We start from the raw sequence: 15,584 nt of genomic DNA, 5'->3' as shown, positions 1-15,584 counted from the left end.
GTTTTAACAACACAAAGTATTCACAATTGTTGAAATGCTTGCATATCTGGACTTTTCCTTCATCATCACAGTCGTATCCTATTCATGTTGCTCTCTGTCCCTCCAGAGCTCCCACAGCAACATGTCTGTAAGGAGGAGGAGGTTCTCTCTGACCAGCAGCTCTGTATTCAGGAGAGGAACTCCAGTCTGGACCAAGAGGACCCAGATCCTCCACAGATCAAAGAGGAACAGGAGGAACCCTGCACCAGTCAGGAGGGAGAGCAGCTTGAGCTGAAGCAGGAGACTGAGACCTTCATGTTGACTCCTATTCATGAGGAAAGTGACCAGACTGAAGCTCAGACTCCAAACCTCAACCCTGATGACACTATCAACTTACCCGTTATAAGCTCTGTGGTATCAGGACCAGAAAGTGACCACCAGCTCCTCTCCAACAACTCTCATACAGCTGAGAGCCAAGATCACAAACGAGCCAAGAAGGGAGACTCTGGATCAACTAAACATGCAGAGCCGAAAGTTCAGAAAAGACGTTGCAAAAGGAAGAGTCTCAGTCAATCTGACCCGACTACATCAAAGAGTGACAGTAATACTCACACGGGTAAAAAGACTCTCCAATGTGCCATGTGTAACAAACGGTTTGAGTATCAGTCACATTTGCAGAGGCATCTGATAGTACACACAGGTGAATGGCCTCATTCATGTAAGACTTTTAAATGTGACGCGTGTAAAAAGGAATTTATCTGTCCGTCAAGCTTGATCATTCACCTGAGAACTCACTCGGGTGAGAAACCGTATTCTTGCAAAACGTGTGGTAATAGATTCAGTCAGAAATCATCACTGAACTCTCATATAAGAATCCATACAGGTGAGAAACCACATTCTTGCAAAATATGTGGCAAAGATTTCAGACGTAATGGTGACTTGACAGTCCACATGAGAATCCACACCGGTGAGAAGCCATTTACTTGCCTCTTATGTGGGAAAACGTTCAGACTTAGTGGTGACATGGCAGTACACATGAGAAGACCCCACAACGGTTTAAAGCTGTAACTTTGCAAAATCTGCAGGAAAAAGTATTTTAATGTGTCAGATAAGGGACGAAGACGACAGGCGAGTAGCCTTGTATTTGACCAAGAGCCTTGTATTTAAACCCCCGAGGATCAACAAACAGAAGAAACCATCGACTCCCGTGGAGACGTGTTCACTAACTGAATGAAATACACTTTTGCAATAACTACATCTCTGTAACAATGTAAAATGTTTTAAATAATGTTGAGATGACCATATCTTCATCAAAAGTATCCCTTTATTCAACTATATTACTGACATTTCTGTTAGCAAACAGTGTTTTATTTCAACAATTGTAATCTAAAGCAAGGAAACGTGTTACTTTCACAGTGGTTGCTGTTAATGGTGTGATCTTGTTGGTTGCGATGAATGTCAATTCACGAGGTGTGTCGGTTCACTTAGTGTAATATTCAACAAGAACTCAAGATGCATGTACCTCAAGTAGTGTTTGACAGTTCTATATGAAGCCTCCTACACATTGTTGCAAGAATGGATTATATGAGTGGGTTGTTGACTCTAGTGGTGTTGGGTGACCTGTGTTGTCATCCTGTCAACTAGTATTGTCTTTTCTGTTTGCAGCATGCCATTTTATTTTACATGTTGATATGTTGCTTTTTTTTGCAATTGGTTCAACTTGATATATGTTTTGTTTTAGGGGACTTTAGAGATGACAAACACACAAATTGTCGATGTTGTTCTACATCTGCTGTTATTTGATCTCATGTATGTATTCTAATAAAGTTGCATACGGTGTTGATGTAACAGTACCAGATTCATTGTAGTCGGAACAACAAAAGGACCACAAACAACTTTCTTCATTTGTTAGAAAGATTTGTGTTTTCATGATCAGAACTTCTATTATGGAAACAATAAAAGTCAGAGGGAACTGGAGAGACGAAACACTTATTTATATATATATATATATATATATATATATATATATATATATATATATATATATATATATATATAGAGGGAGAGACGAAACACTTTTTACATCATTTATCACCATTTCATTCAGTCACGTGAAGCTGTTCATTCCTGATTGTCGGGTTTGATGAGTTGTATCATTTGAGAGAAGCAAATCGTATTCTGGGTTATTTAATATCGACGTCACAATCTGAATTTCAAAACGTACAGACGCAAATAATTCATAAATAAGACGATCGCATTCCGCCGGTAGAAATGGATCCTGTGCTTATAAACAGAACACAGGACACCGTTTGTTAACAGACTACAGAGAGAAACACCTCTACAGTAGTGATCACTGTGCGTCTTTATTAGTTATTAGTATTATTAGTTACTATTAAGTACAGTGATCATGTATGACAGTCACACACTTATCAAAAGTCTCTCCAGCTGTTAAAGCCGACTGACAGCTGATCCAGCTGTGATCAGCTGATCCTCCGTCATCAGAAACAGACGTCGCTTCACGTGACGTGAATAAAGTTAAACAGGCTAGGTGAGTAAAACGTATATGGTAAAACAACAACAACAGGGCAATATGACCTGTAAATGAATAAAGGATCCTCATGGTTTAAATACACATTTTTCTAACATCACAGTCTTATCCTATTTATGTTGCTCTCTGTCCATCCAGAGCTCCCACAGCAACATGTCTGTAAGGAGGAGGAGGTTCTCTCTGACCAGCAGCTCTGTATTCAGGAGAGGAACTCTGGACCAAGAGGACCCAGATCCTCCACAGATCAAAGAGGAACTCTGTAACTGCATGTATGATGTGGCAATATCTTATTGTAAAGTTTCCCTTCATGTACAGTACAGCGTGTGAGTTTACAGTCGGGGCTTTCAATGGTTGTGGGTTTTGCCAAATGTCTATTTATGTATGTTGGGATCACTTTTAGTTTAAAGTTTAATATGGTCTTAAAATCGATGTACAGCTTGTAATATTTGATAGTTCTATGAATCCACTTGCACATCTTTGCAAGAGGTCAGATTTATATTTGAGAGTGAATGACGCACTTTTTTATAGGATACGAGATGTCGTGAATGTGCCTTCTTTTTGCTATTTTTATACACTTCCCGTCCATTTAAGACGACCAGAATCACTCTGAAGTCTAAACATTTTATGAAATGGTGTTCATCAAGGCTGCAGATGCGTGTGACTGACAAGGAAAGAAAAAGTAGTCATATGGAAATAAAGTTCACTTTATTTACTTGAGGAAGTAACTTAAGTTACTTTGTTGATTAAGATTTTTCTTACATACAATAACTTGTAGTGAGCTTATTAAATAGTATTCCTTGTTTAGATATCAGTATGTGAACCAAAATGAAATAGGTCCAACTTGACTATTGCAACAAAAATGCTATTTGCTCATTATAACTTCAGTAACACAGACCTATTGTGCACAGGTACGTTCGCCTTTCACACTTTAAATAACATTTTTGCTTAATTACCTGAATGTCATGTCACACAACCCCCTCCAGCACATTCCTCAAACCTGATCACAGACACTCAAACACACTACTTGGTTCAAACTCTTACACGTAAATACACTGTATCACAACATATCCATAATTAGGAGCGCTTTAAAACTTAAACCCCTCACATAATGTTAACTTTAATACTTGAGTAAATACATTTTTCCACTTACACGTTTTAAGCGTAACAATGGGTCATCGGCCCAGGAGGGGCTTATTTGGTTTCAGCCAATCAGATTGAGCTGATCGATATGTAATGTGAGACTTTTCAGAGACTTTGGGGGAAAAAGGAGATGTGAATCCCCAAAGAGACTCAGACGTCCTCGGTAACATGGGGCAGACATACCAGTCTGTCGTGTGGTGCGGACGGAGCCTCACTTTCATTGTGTGTATATATATATGTACATTTTGTTAGTAATAGTGTGTTCAGTTTGCAACTGTTTAGCTTCTGTAGTTATTACATATCTTTTGTTTTGATTATAACCTGCATCAGCTGTCTTTTTTGGCCCTGCCTTGCCGAAGGACGACACAGCACATGGGGCGGGCCGGTCTTTCTCTTTGTTCAAACCCCAACAATTACCAAATAGTCCTTTAGCTTTAGGACCTCCAGCATGATATCCATAAAATGTAAACCCAGACAAATAGTTAACTCTTTTCTTTTTAACACATAGAGCTGCCCTTACAAAGTACGTACCATTGCATCTTGTGTTGACACAAACTTGTGCTTCAGGTCAAGCTTAACATAGATAATTATATAGTAATAACTCAATGAGTCCCAGTTCTACTTACTTGAATATATACATGTATTACAACACAAATCTGGCCAGAAAAGATCTTGGTACAACATGCATAGAAACAGTCATATCAACATCTTTAAGTAACAGGACATTCACACAGCTTTATATCTCACATCATACAGAATATAATCACACATATCTACAAGGTCCTCATATTAGACAACAAGAGCCTGTTCACATAATGCATGCCGAGTGTGAACGACGTAGGCCTTTCACAATACCAAACAGATACATGTTATCATATAAACTTATATGACATTCACATATATTCTTTTTAAAAATTTTCCACAAGTCACCGTATATCAAATAGAACAATCACAATGCATACTGCTACTAACAGCAATATCAGTTATACTATACCATGAAGGAAATTAAAAAAAAATGATGCCGTTGCTGTTAATGTATTACTTAACTAAAATAATTGTTGTGACCCCCTTTTTTCATGTGAAATGTTCTACATAGTTATACAAATTATGCCATTGCAAAAGTGTATTGATTTTACTAAGAGAACACTCAGGCGGAATTGATGGTTTGTCCTGTTTATTGATTGTTTTATCAGGAATGACTTTTCCCTCATGTTCTGCATTAATGTGGCTCTTTGTTTGTGTGGGTTTAAATAGAAGCCTTTCTTTTATGCCTTTTTCAATTCAAACTATATTTCCCCACAGATGTTGCCGTTATGACTTCTCACCTGTATGGACTCTTTTGTGAGTCTTCAGTTGTGATGTCCAACTAAATTTTTCCCCACATGATTTGCAAGAATACGGTTTCTCACCCGTGTGGACTCTTGAATGAGCCTTCAATAGTGTCGTCCAACTGAAACTTTTCCCACATGTGTTGCAAGAATACGGTTTCTCACCTGTGTGGCTTCTTATGTGACTGATCAATAATGATTTCCGATTGAATTTTTTCCCACAGGTTTTGCAAGAATGCGGTTTCTCACCGGTATGGATTCTAAAATGAGAACTCAAAAGTGATGACCGACTGAAGACTTTACCACATGTTTTGCATGAAAACGGTTTCTCACCCGTGTGTATTTTTACATGTCCATTCAATGTTGACATCTGACTGAATACCTTCCCACAGGTGAGGCAAGAATATGGTCTCTCACCTGTGTGTGTTCTCATATGAGAGTTTAACGTTGATGTCCGACTAAATCTTTTTCCACACGTGTTACACGAATGTGGCTTCTCACCTGTGTGGGTGCTCAGGTGTCTCTTCAGTGTTGACTTATACTTAAAATGTTTTCCACATGTGTCGCATTGCAAGAACTCTTTACCTGTGCTTGTATTACAGTTAATTGTTGACATAGTGGGGTTGCGCACATTATTACTTTGACTGTTGCTTTTGTGATGCATTTGTTTAGGCCCTCCATTTTTTGTTGATTCAGAGTCTTCACGTTTGCCTCCTTTCTGATCTTGGCTTTCAGCTTCATGAGAGTTGTGTGAGAGGAGCTGGTGGTCATTGTTTGGTTCCGGTACTACAGCGCTTTCAACTGAAATGTAGCCCAGAGATGTTTCCTGTACCAGACTCTGGGTTTCATCAGTACACAAGTACAGAAATTCATCTTCACTGGGGTTTCTTTCCTCATCAATAGGAGTCAACATGAAGGTCTCAGTCTCCTGCTTCAGCTCAAGCTGCTCTCCCTCCTGACTGGTGCAGGGTTCCTCCTGTTCCTCTTTGATCTGTGGAGGATCTGGGTCCTCTTGGTCCAGACTGGAGTTCCTCTCCTGAATACAGAGCTGCTGGTCAGAGAGAACCTCCTCCTCCTTACAGACATGTTGCTGTGGGAGCTCTGGAGGGAGAGAACAAAAGAAATAGGATAAGACTGTGATGATAGAAAAATGTACTTCTGAATAAATAAATACGTTTCTATTTAAACCACCAGGATCATATATGAGTCACGTTCATTTGTCTTTTGAAGGACCATTTCAATTTAACAAACCTATCCTGTATAACTTAATGTCAGGTTTCCAGACGATATCCAACAGTCTGCGCTGACGCTCGATCTCGTCCTCGTACGCAACGATATTTTTCACAAAAACTCCGAATATTTCTTCAGCAGCAGCAGATAGTCGCTCGTTGACAAACTCTCTGAAATACTCAACTGAAGACATTGTTGTTTAATTACAAATGATATAATTAGCTGCGCAACGACTACGCGCATGTATTGTTTAGTTCCGCTGGATGTTACACTGTCAAGTTCCGGCAGTGGAACGAATGCGTGAACAATCGTTCCGCTTGTAATTGTTGGCCCTTTTAAAGAAAATGTTTTTAGCATTAGCCATGGCTGTAACGAGTTGTTCCAGTATCATCTGTGTTGACATCTGTCATCTCACTGAAGTTAATGTCCGATCAAAACGTGAAAGCTAAAATTACTGGACAATGTGTAAAATACTTGGAATGGAGTCTCAATTTTGAACAGGGCCTAAATGTTGTAGTTTAACAGCAAACGGGAAACCGTTCTGTATTATATGAATATTTAATAGTCTATTTTGTAACCTCTGAACACATTCTAAATGGAATATGTTTACGTTGTTGTACTACAATGTTTAGTTCCGTAGCTGTCCTGGATCCAAATACTTCTGCTGCTGCTGAACCCACTCTTTATTGTCAGTCATGCTCATCTGCACCCGTTTGAAAGAATGTGTTTAACCTGTATGTTCTTGTTGTTCTATGAGTTCTTAATGTGGATTTCAGGCATAAGATGTCCTCCCCTGGGTGGATTCCTGGGTGTGTCTAAATTATAGTACGTTGCAAGTAATTCAGTGAATGTTTTCAGGGTAAGGGTGTGCGTTAGTGTGACTGAGCATGAAGGGTTATCTGTCTAGTCTCTCGATCTGTCCCGGGTGTACGGGTCCCTGCCTTCGCCCAATGTCATCTGGGAACAGCTCCATCCCATAAACCATAACAACTGAGTCCTCTCTCGGGTTTGCGAGTGCAAAGCTACTTGCCTGTATGCATCTTAAATGCCTTGTCAAATGAGACACATGGAATACTCTTCTCTCTAGTGTGGGATAGTGAGAAAGACTTTCAGGTCCCCACACCACTGTGGTCCCGGGTTTTGCAGGTGCACTGCTTCTCACTTGTAATTCTTCTGTGCTTTTTCAAGTCTAGCATCCGACAGTCTCCTTCCCCACATGCGTTGCAGTTATACAGCTTTACACCTGTGTGGGTTCTCATGTGGACTTTCAAGTCACTCTTACACCTGAACTTTATCCCACATACGTTTTTAACTGTGCACATATTCTAGTGAATCTGACATACATTGTTACTGTGACTTTTGTGATGTCTTTCTTTGGTTCTGGCTCTGCATTTCTAGTTGATCCTTAGTTTAGGTGAAATTGTGTGAACAGACCGAATGGAATCTGAAGAAGCAACGGGAGACTCGATGTCTTGGGCAGAAGTTTACTTTTCAAAGAGAATAGAGTCCGGTAACACATTTGATACAGAGAGTGTGGTAACAAGTACATCGACACCCTCAATTCTGAAGCATTTTTCCTGGAGTCTTTAAACTGACGGTTTGTACAAAAATAGGAGGTGCCCAATAAGATGATTTCTACACTAAGTTGCAAGTGTGGGCAGCTGCTGCAATGTTGTAAAATGAAGACGTCAGCATATCTAATCAGTGGTCAGGATGTACAGATCAAAGGCAGAACAGTCAATCCCTGTGTCTGGAGACTCTGTAGAGATGTCTGAGGCGTCTAGCTCCACTTTACTCATATTTGTTACTTTGCTTACGGTACTTGGTATGTCTTGCTGCTGTAACATACAAATTTCCCCCTGGGGATGAATAAAGTACATATCTATCTATCTATATTTTCTGTTTTATAAATAATTAAAACTGTACATTTACTGACAAAAACACAAGATGGTAGACTTGTGAAAACTGGATGTTTATGACATTTGGTAAATGCTCATAGTAGTTACTGTACATGTATCCAATAAAAGCATATGATCAAAGCTGGTTTCATGAACATTAGCATGAGCTTCCTTCCGCTGATATCGAAGACTGTGATTGTTCTGACAAATGCTGTTGCTCCAACATACTTCAATGTTAACACAAAGACATACCTATTGGAAAAGGGTGTAGTTATCTCTATTCTTCAGTTATCAGCTTTATGCTGAACTGAAACAACCTGTTCAATATGTTTCATAGGTAAACACGTTCTCTCCTATATGGGTTTGACTACACCTGAAACCTCTGTGCTGCAGTGATGTAGCTTTTCTCCTGTGTGAGTTTTCATGTGGTCTTTCAAGTTACTACTCGATCGAAAATCTCTCCCACATGTTTTACAAGTGTATGGTTTCTGACCCGAGTGAGTTCTCATGTGGAGTGTTAAGCAATTAGTCCACCTGAAACCTTTCCCACATGTTTTGCAAGTATATGGCTTCTCAGCTGTGTGGACTCTTACATGAGTGTGCAACATGGATGCCTGCTTGAATCTTTTTCCACAGATGCTGCAATAATACGGCTTCTCACCTGTATGGACGCTCTGGTGTCTCTGCAATTTGGACATGCAGTTAAAATCTTTCCCACACGTGTCACATTTTAAAGACTTTTTACCTGTGTGCTTATTACAGTTATTTCTTATTTTGTCTCCATGCTTGCCTCCTTCCGGATGAGCTACGTGAGAGTTACGTTGGAGGATCTGCATGTAGCAGTTTGGTTCTGATACCACAGACTGGTTAATTATGGTGACTGCCGACTGTTTTTCTGCTACATTTAGAGTGTCATCAGGATTCAAGTACAGAGTCTGAGCTTCACCATGGTCACTGTTTTCATAAGTAGGAGTCAACATGAAGGTCTCAGTCTCCTGCTTCAGCTGCTCTCCCTCCTGACTGGTGCAGGGTTCCTCCTGTTCCTCTTTGATCTGTGGAGGATCTGGGTCCTCTTGGTCCAGACTGGAGTTCCTCTCCTGAATACAGAGCTGCTGGTCCGTGAGAACCTCCTCCTCCTTACAGATATTTGGTTGTGGAAACTCTATAGAAATAAATGACATAAGTAGATTACTAATGTAATGTAAAAAGTTGAAACCATTATGAAAACGAATTTGTTCAGACTGCACTTTGGCCCAGAAAACAAAAATAATAAAATATATACTTGCACTTTTCCGGATGGTACCCACATGGTCTAGTGCACTTATTCTAAGTCACGTTGGATAAAAGCGTCAGCTAAATAAATGTAATGTAATGTCTGAACCAATAGAGAAGTTTTGATTTTAATTCATTGAGGATTTACAGACCTATCTACTAGTATGCCTTTATATCTGCAAATTATTAAAACTGGAAGTATATGCATGTATTACTCCTGTTTTGTGTTATTAAAACAATTAAGTTTCAATGTTACACACCTTTCTCGAGTGACGGGGGTTTCCAAACGTTATCCAGCAGTCCGCGCTGACGATCGATCTCTTCCTCATACTCCACTATAGTTTTTTCAAAAACTACGAATATTTCTTCAGCAGCAGCAGTCAGTCGCTCGACGACAAACTTCCTCAAACATTGGATTGTAGACATTTCTAATCAAATAAACTATTCAGATAATTCTTGCTGGAACGCAGCGTAGACCAAACACACCGATAAACACTTTCTCAAATGATTCATTAGCCTGAGAGTCGGAACAGTTTAACAATAGTACCACATCCGGTCTGCTTCCGGGGGGGGGGGGGGGCATTTGAGACGGCATTACTTCCTGTAGCAAGTTAGAAGTGCTTTTTAGTTTTGCCGCTGTAGATGGATTTGGAATGAAGCATCATTTCAGATTAAGCATATTTTAGTTTTTTTTACAAACAGTCTAAATGGGTGCATATTATTGTGCTGTATGCAAGCAAACAACATTCACCGGGAAGGGACATAACTTCGGGAAAAACCACCAAAGCAGACTTAGAGTGGTTCTCCTTAAATTCTTAGAAAAGGTAAGTAACGTTAGTTAGGTTATTGTGAGTTTATTCCTAAGGATATAAAGCTATAACAATTTGAGTATTCGTGCTCATTTATCTTCCACCTTGCTGCACTTGACTTATTAATAACGTGCTAACGTTAGCCCTGAAGCTAACGTTGGACTAACACCGATTCCTAGCTTTTGGTTTTCATGGTTCATAGCTTCTGCTAGCGAACAACATCAATTTTAGTTACTGTAACATGTATGTTTACTGTATTCGTTTCATCCATTGTGTCCTAGGTGAAAGAAGCTCGCCGAACACTTAAAAAACCTCAAGTAGAGAAGTTTGATTGCACCCAGCAGAATAAGACATTCTGGTGCTACTGCTGTGGGCGTGATGTTGAAAGAAATGTGACAGACGGGAACATGACTGTGCTGTATGGAGGCTTGTTGGAACACATGGCCACGTACGTTTTGTTTAAATTACTTTTATTTAGTTTAATTTATTTCTCACTGATGCCCTGCTTCACAGGGCACCCAGGGGTTTAAATAGTATCCTCAGCAAACGGAAGCGCTATATAAGTTGTTTGTTATTGTGACTGCACATGTATCCCACAAATGTTCAAAGTGGGAAAGCTCAGCAAGACATTTACTCATTTATATTGGCTGCCATATTTATTTAAAAAAAAAGTTTGACTTGAGACTTAATGAGTATTTGTGATGAACGCATTTTCTTGATTTTAGCCCAGAACACAGGAAGAATACTCACAAGTTCTGGTGGGAGAATAAGGCAGACCCCAAGTTTAGAGACAAAGTCATCATCACAGAGGAGGAAACTGAGAGGTAGGCTTAGTGCACCACAAATCTATTTTAGTAAAGATTTTTTGCAAGGTTAAGTGTTTGTTTTTGTTTAGGTTTAAAGCTGAGGTGGAGAAAGCATTGGAATCGTTTGTGGAGGAAGAGGATGAATTCTTAAAACAGGTAATGCAAAATCACTCGATTATCACTTTACCGGTAACTTAGTAAGACTAAGAGTTTACTCTCATGCTACGGATAAAAAAAAATATCTAAAGGAGTGTTTTTTTTTTTTTTAACCAGACTGGAAATCTGCCTGTAGTAATCAGTTGTTTGTCTTGTTGTTCTTTTCATGGCTGCAGCAAGCTGATAAAATCCGGTCCCAGGAAAAGCATCGTCAGGAGGTCTTTCAGTCTCTTTTAGAGGTTTGTTTTCCAAGGATGCAGTGGCAGTATCCATCACTGTGACTGTTGTTGTTATGATGAAATGATTTTGAGTAACATCAATGATAGGAAATGGCTAAATTACTGTAACTACCAAGCTAGTTAACCAATGATCCTCTGGGGTTCCTGTTTAACTCTTAACATTGTGGCCGGTGAAAATCTTATTTGGTGGTTTAGAGAGAGAGAAACTTTCCTCATCAGGTTATAGTATAAATCCTAAAAAGCTTTTTATTTCCGAGTTGATGTTAACATTGTGGCCAAAGTAGTGTGTGAGGGTTGTGATGATAAAAGCTGAGATGAAGCATGATTGGTGCTCCGACTTCCTCTGTGAACCACTGTTGGCTTTTCCTGAATCAATATCAGCGTGACGCAGAGCCGGAATTGTTCAACGGACCCAACGGCACAGACGTGTCTGCTGAGGATGCTGTCAGGTAACACTGTGTCCACCTATGACATTTTGTCCTTTTTTTTCCTCTTTTTTTTTGCGTCGTATCATCATCGATAGCACTTGAGATTGCTTTTGTTGTTTTGGAACTCATCTTGTTGTCTCGGGAACAGCTCTCAGTTTACGCCTCAGGGGTCTGACCGTCAGGCCGGGAGCAGCTTTGTCGAGTCAATGGTCAAAGCACCGCGGGCCGCAGCAGGACATGGCCTGACTTTCATAGGCCACCAGGTAGACGGACAGCTCTCATTGCGAAAGTGTTCAAGTTAAATAATGAATTGTTTTTGTTTTTTTTCACACAAATGCAATCACCTCAGTTAATCACTTGGTTTCTCTGTTACAGGATTCAAACACTGGAAATGTACATACAGGTACAGTGATGCATGGATTCATTTAATGGTGAAGTATCTGCAGAATACAGGGGTGGGGGGGTTGACAAATCAACAGGAAATGTATATGAGTTGGGTGATATAACTATTATTATGTATACATATTTATATATAAATATAAATATGTTAGTACTTTTATTTTGTATTTATTTCAACTCTTTATTTTCTTGCGCATTGATATAGACTAAATATTTACTAAATTGAATGAAGTTTAGCTCTAAAAGTTCATTCCATCTGTTTTCCAGATCAGTCTCTCGTCTGGTTTTGTTGGGTTTGTTGGATGTATATTTAGTGTTTATAGAAATATCTCAGCTTGTGTCTCTAACAGTTCTGAGCTCTGTTCACCTGTTGCGTGCGATTTGATGAAGAATAAGCATAAAGCCATTGTGTGTCGTAGGTGCCTTGCCTCCTTGGCTCCAGCAGGATCCTCTGGAGGGAACCTCTGCAGCACATCCAGAGATCGGTCCATCGCTCCAAGAATTCCTCAAACAGAGTAGGAATCACACACGCGCACACATTTCTAAGTGTGTTATTTAAATTGGCTGTCAGCTGAGCAGTTTGCTCAAATAAATGTTCGAGCCTTGATGATGGTTTCTATGAGCAATTATGTATTATTGGTTGTGTATGTACATTAAAGGACAAATCAATAAAACTTTATTAAGTATTGGAGTATAATTCAAATGGCCTCGTATGCTTTGGCAGAGGAGCAAGAGAAGCTGAAGAAACTTCCACCGAACAGAGTGGGCGCCAACTTTGATCACAGCTCACACACAGACGCCAACTGGCTTCCCTCCTTTGGTCGAGTGTGGAACAGTGGCCGGCGCTGGCAGTCCAGGTGAGATCTCGACACACTACACTACACCTGCGACTAATTTGCAACGATTAGAAAGCAAGACTCCTCTCACTCCGTCCCTTTTTACACACATATACGTCTTAAGTTTAGGTTTGATACCCTGTGTCCGAATACATGACTCATTTGCGAGCGGAGATGGGTCAACCTGTTATTCTTAGAATGTAAAATATATTTGTCGAGTAACTACCAGCCACTTTGGTAGGTGATCATCAGTGTGCATATAAATATATTGCAGCAACATGGGGTACGATAGTTAATTCAAAATGACAAAAGTGACGGCGGTTTATGATCTGTAAAGGCTCATTTTCATCTGGTGTCCCTGGCTAAATGTTAAAAAGTCCCATAATGGTCATTTTCCAGCTCAGTAGATAAACTTAACTGGTATTTACATTCAAATGAGACTTCTTTCAAACAGACACCAATTCAGACAGGAGGAAGGACAGACGAACAGACGGAGGAGGAAGAAGAAGGATCACGGCACAGAGGGGGCAAAGAAAGCCAAAACGACTGAACAGCTGACAAATTCTGACAGCACTTAAAACTGATTTTGTTGTGTGAGAACTGAATGAAGGGATGTATATAGTTTACAAGATGTAAATGAGATTTTGTACTGTTTCTGAGGAGTTGCACTCTGTAGAAATGCCCAGGCTGACTAGACACCCTACTGTAGTTCCTAACCAAACAGTAGTGTTTGCTAATGGCACATTGTATGTAACCTTATGTATAACATAATTGGGAAAGTATGCAGTATAGATATTAACTTAGTGTGTCAGGCATTGATGCTTGGATGTATTTCTTAATTGCATTTTGTATAAAAAATGCATGGTCCAACTTCACGACAGATCATTTATCAATTTAAATGTGTACACTCACTCCACACTCAAAGATTTAAACCAAATTGGTGTTCACTCTCAGTTGGTCACTGACGTGCTCCGTTTAATCAGCTTTAAATCAGTGACTCCAATCAAAGGTACGACAGACAGACAGAGAGAGAGAGAGATTTTTATGATTCAGTATTTGTTTATTATGATCAGTAAGTTACTAGTTTGACTACAGCTTTTTGAGACGATAACATGACTGTTCTGCCAAGCGAACAGCAGGGGGCGCCAGCCCCTGGAGTAACAGAGGCTGTGTGATAACACTTTACAAGAAGGCAGGCTGTTGAGGCCAACATTTAGATCACAACTTTGATAATACATTTACTGTTTTTACCATTTGAAGGATATTCGTCCGTATGGGGCAAAGAAAGATGGCATCATTGAATAAGTGTTTTTAGTTTGGTCTCTGCCCCAAATTCTGACCTATCAATGCTACTCTGCAAACAATCCTAAATTGCACTACACATCATTAGAGCAGCAGTTATTGTGTAGTGCTTGTGTTTTAGTTTTGCAGAGAACTTGTACAACCAAATGAAGCGCTTTCATTTCCCCTTTCAGATCATGTCAGAGTATGCAAATGTTTGCCACTTTGAGACAAGATGTGACAGGACAGCGTTAATAAAACTTATTTTGTGTCAATAGAATCAGCGTTGTAGGAGCAGTGCTCTCTAAAAATAGATAGCTCCACCTGTTTTCCAATCCTTCATTATATAAATAAAGAAGTGAGTGTCAGTGGTGTGTAGGGACGCTGACACTCCTCAGGCCATTTCTTGTTGGGTAAAATATTCGTTTAACTTGACGTCTCAAGCTAATTTGAAGTGCCACCTCATAATTTCACCCATGTTACATTGGGCAGTGGCCATATTAAGCCTTACCTTCAAATCCAACTTTGGGCTGCATGCATGCTCTACTACTCTCTTAAATTGATCCATGAATGAATTACTTTTATAATGCAGAATAAGCGATCAAGAATAACAAATACACAGAGGTCCTTTTGCGATGACTATTACTGTTTGCACAGCGTTTTGTATCGCAACAGAGGAACATCAGCACAAAGAGCGAGGTGGCCAAGAGCAGTGAATGTAGTACATATTCCACTCCTGAGCTCACAATCGGCCTTTCTCTCATCAGTTAAGACCTCCTCGTCGCCGTGGTAAGGTATAATCAGGCCCCAGTGTGCTCTGGGTAGATGGGCGTGGAGCTCTGTGCAGCTGCAAGGCAATCTGGGTATACAACGTGTCGCCGATCTATTCTTAGCTATGTGACAACGCGGCTATGGCTGATTCACTACGAACTGAAAATAAATGGGGTTACCATCTGTACGCAATAAACCGTAATTACCAGATGTTGATGTCAGTGCTGTATGACTGTATAAAGTATTTGCTTTGACATCAGATCATGGTTGTATTTTTCTGTAAAATATTAGGATATTTTGACAGTCGGAGCTCCAGAACAACAGTCACCCTTTGCACTAAAGAATGGGAGGTTAGAAAAAAGCACGTGTACTGGGCGTTTCTTGAATTATTTCATAATCCAATCACGGAGCAGCACTTTTGAATATATCTGCATGTTTTAAAGAAGGCATAATCCCTGGATGGT

The 15,584-nt window shown here is 39.8% G+C and overlaps 3 protein-coding genes across 3 annotated transcripts; 1 reads left to right on the top strand and 2 right to left on the bottom strand.

Annotated features, from left to right (window-relative positions):
- Nucleotides 1-4,301: 4,301 nt before the first annotated feature.
- Nucleotides 4,302-6,469, bottom strand: LOC306778871 (uncharacterized protein). The gene is made up of 2 exons (XM_079270595.1): nucleotides 6,247-6,469; nucleotides 4,302-6,096 (listed from the first exon to the last, which is right to left on the bottom strand). Exons 1-2 carry the CDS (start codon nucleotides 6,416-6,418, stop codon nucleotides 4,979-4,981), a joined length of 1,290 nt encoding a protein of 429 aa, XP_079126721.1. The 5' UTR covers nucleotides 6,419-6,469; the 3' UTR covers nucleotides 4,302-4,978.
- A 1,269-nt stretch (nucleotides 6,470-7,738) lies between these two features.
- On the bottom strand, nucleotides 7,739-9,895 carry LOC306778876 (uncharacterized protein). The gene is made up of 2 exons (XM_079270600.1): nucleotides 9,656-9,895; nucleotides 7,739-9,285 (listed from the first exon to the last, which is right to left on the bottom strand). The coding sequence occupies exons 1-2, from the start codon at nucleotides 9,819-9,821 to the stop codon at nucleotides 8,477-8,479; spliced, it is 975 nt and encodes a 324-aa protein (XP_079126726.1). The 5' UTR covers nucleotides 9,822-9,895; the 3' UTR covers nucleotides 7,739-8,476.
- A 95-nt stretch (nucleotides 9,896-9,990) lies between these two features.
- cenatac (centrosomal AT-AC splicing factor) lies at nucleotides 9,991-15,278 on the top strand. Its single transcript, XM_079270599.1, has 11 exons — nucleotides 9,991-10,219; nucleotides 10,486-10,652; nucleotides 10,930-11,028; nucleotides 11,100-11,166; nucleotides 11,343-11,405; nucleotides 11,787-11,854; nucleotides 11,982-12,096; nucleotides 12,209-12,236; nucleotides 12,652-12,747; nucleotides 12,957-13,089; nucleotides 13,523-15,278. Exons 1-11 carry the CDS (start codon nucleotides 10,103-10,105, stop codon nucleotides 13,644-13,646), a joined length of 1,077 nt encoding a protein of 358 aa, XP_079126725.1. The 5' UTR covers nucleotides 9,991-10,102; the 3' UTR covers nucleotides 13,647-15,278.
- Nucleotides 15,279-15,584: the final 306 nt, after the last annotated feature.

Source organism: Melanostigma gelatinosum (genome assembly GCF_949748355.1).
Source record: "Melanostigma gelatinosum genome assembly, chromosome: 6".
In the NCBI taxonomy this organism is placed as follows: Eukaryota; Metazoa; Chordata; class Actinopteri; order Perciformes; family Zoarcidae; genus Melanostigma; species Melanostigma gelatinosum.
This window is presented reverse-complemented; position numbering and strand designations above follow the sequence as displayed.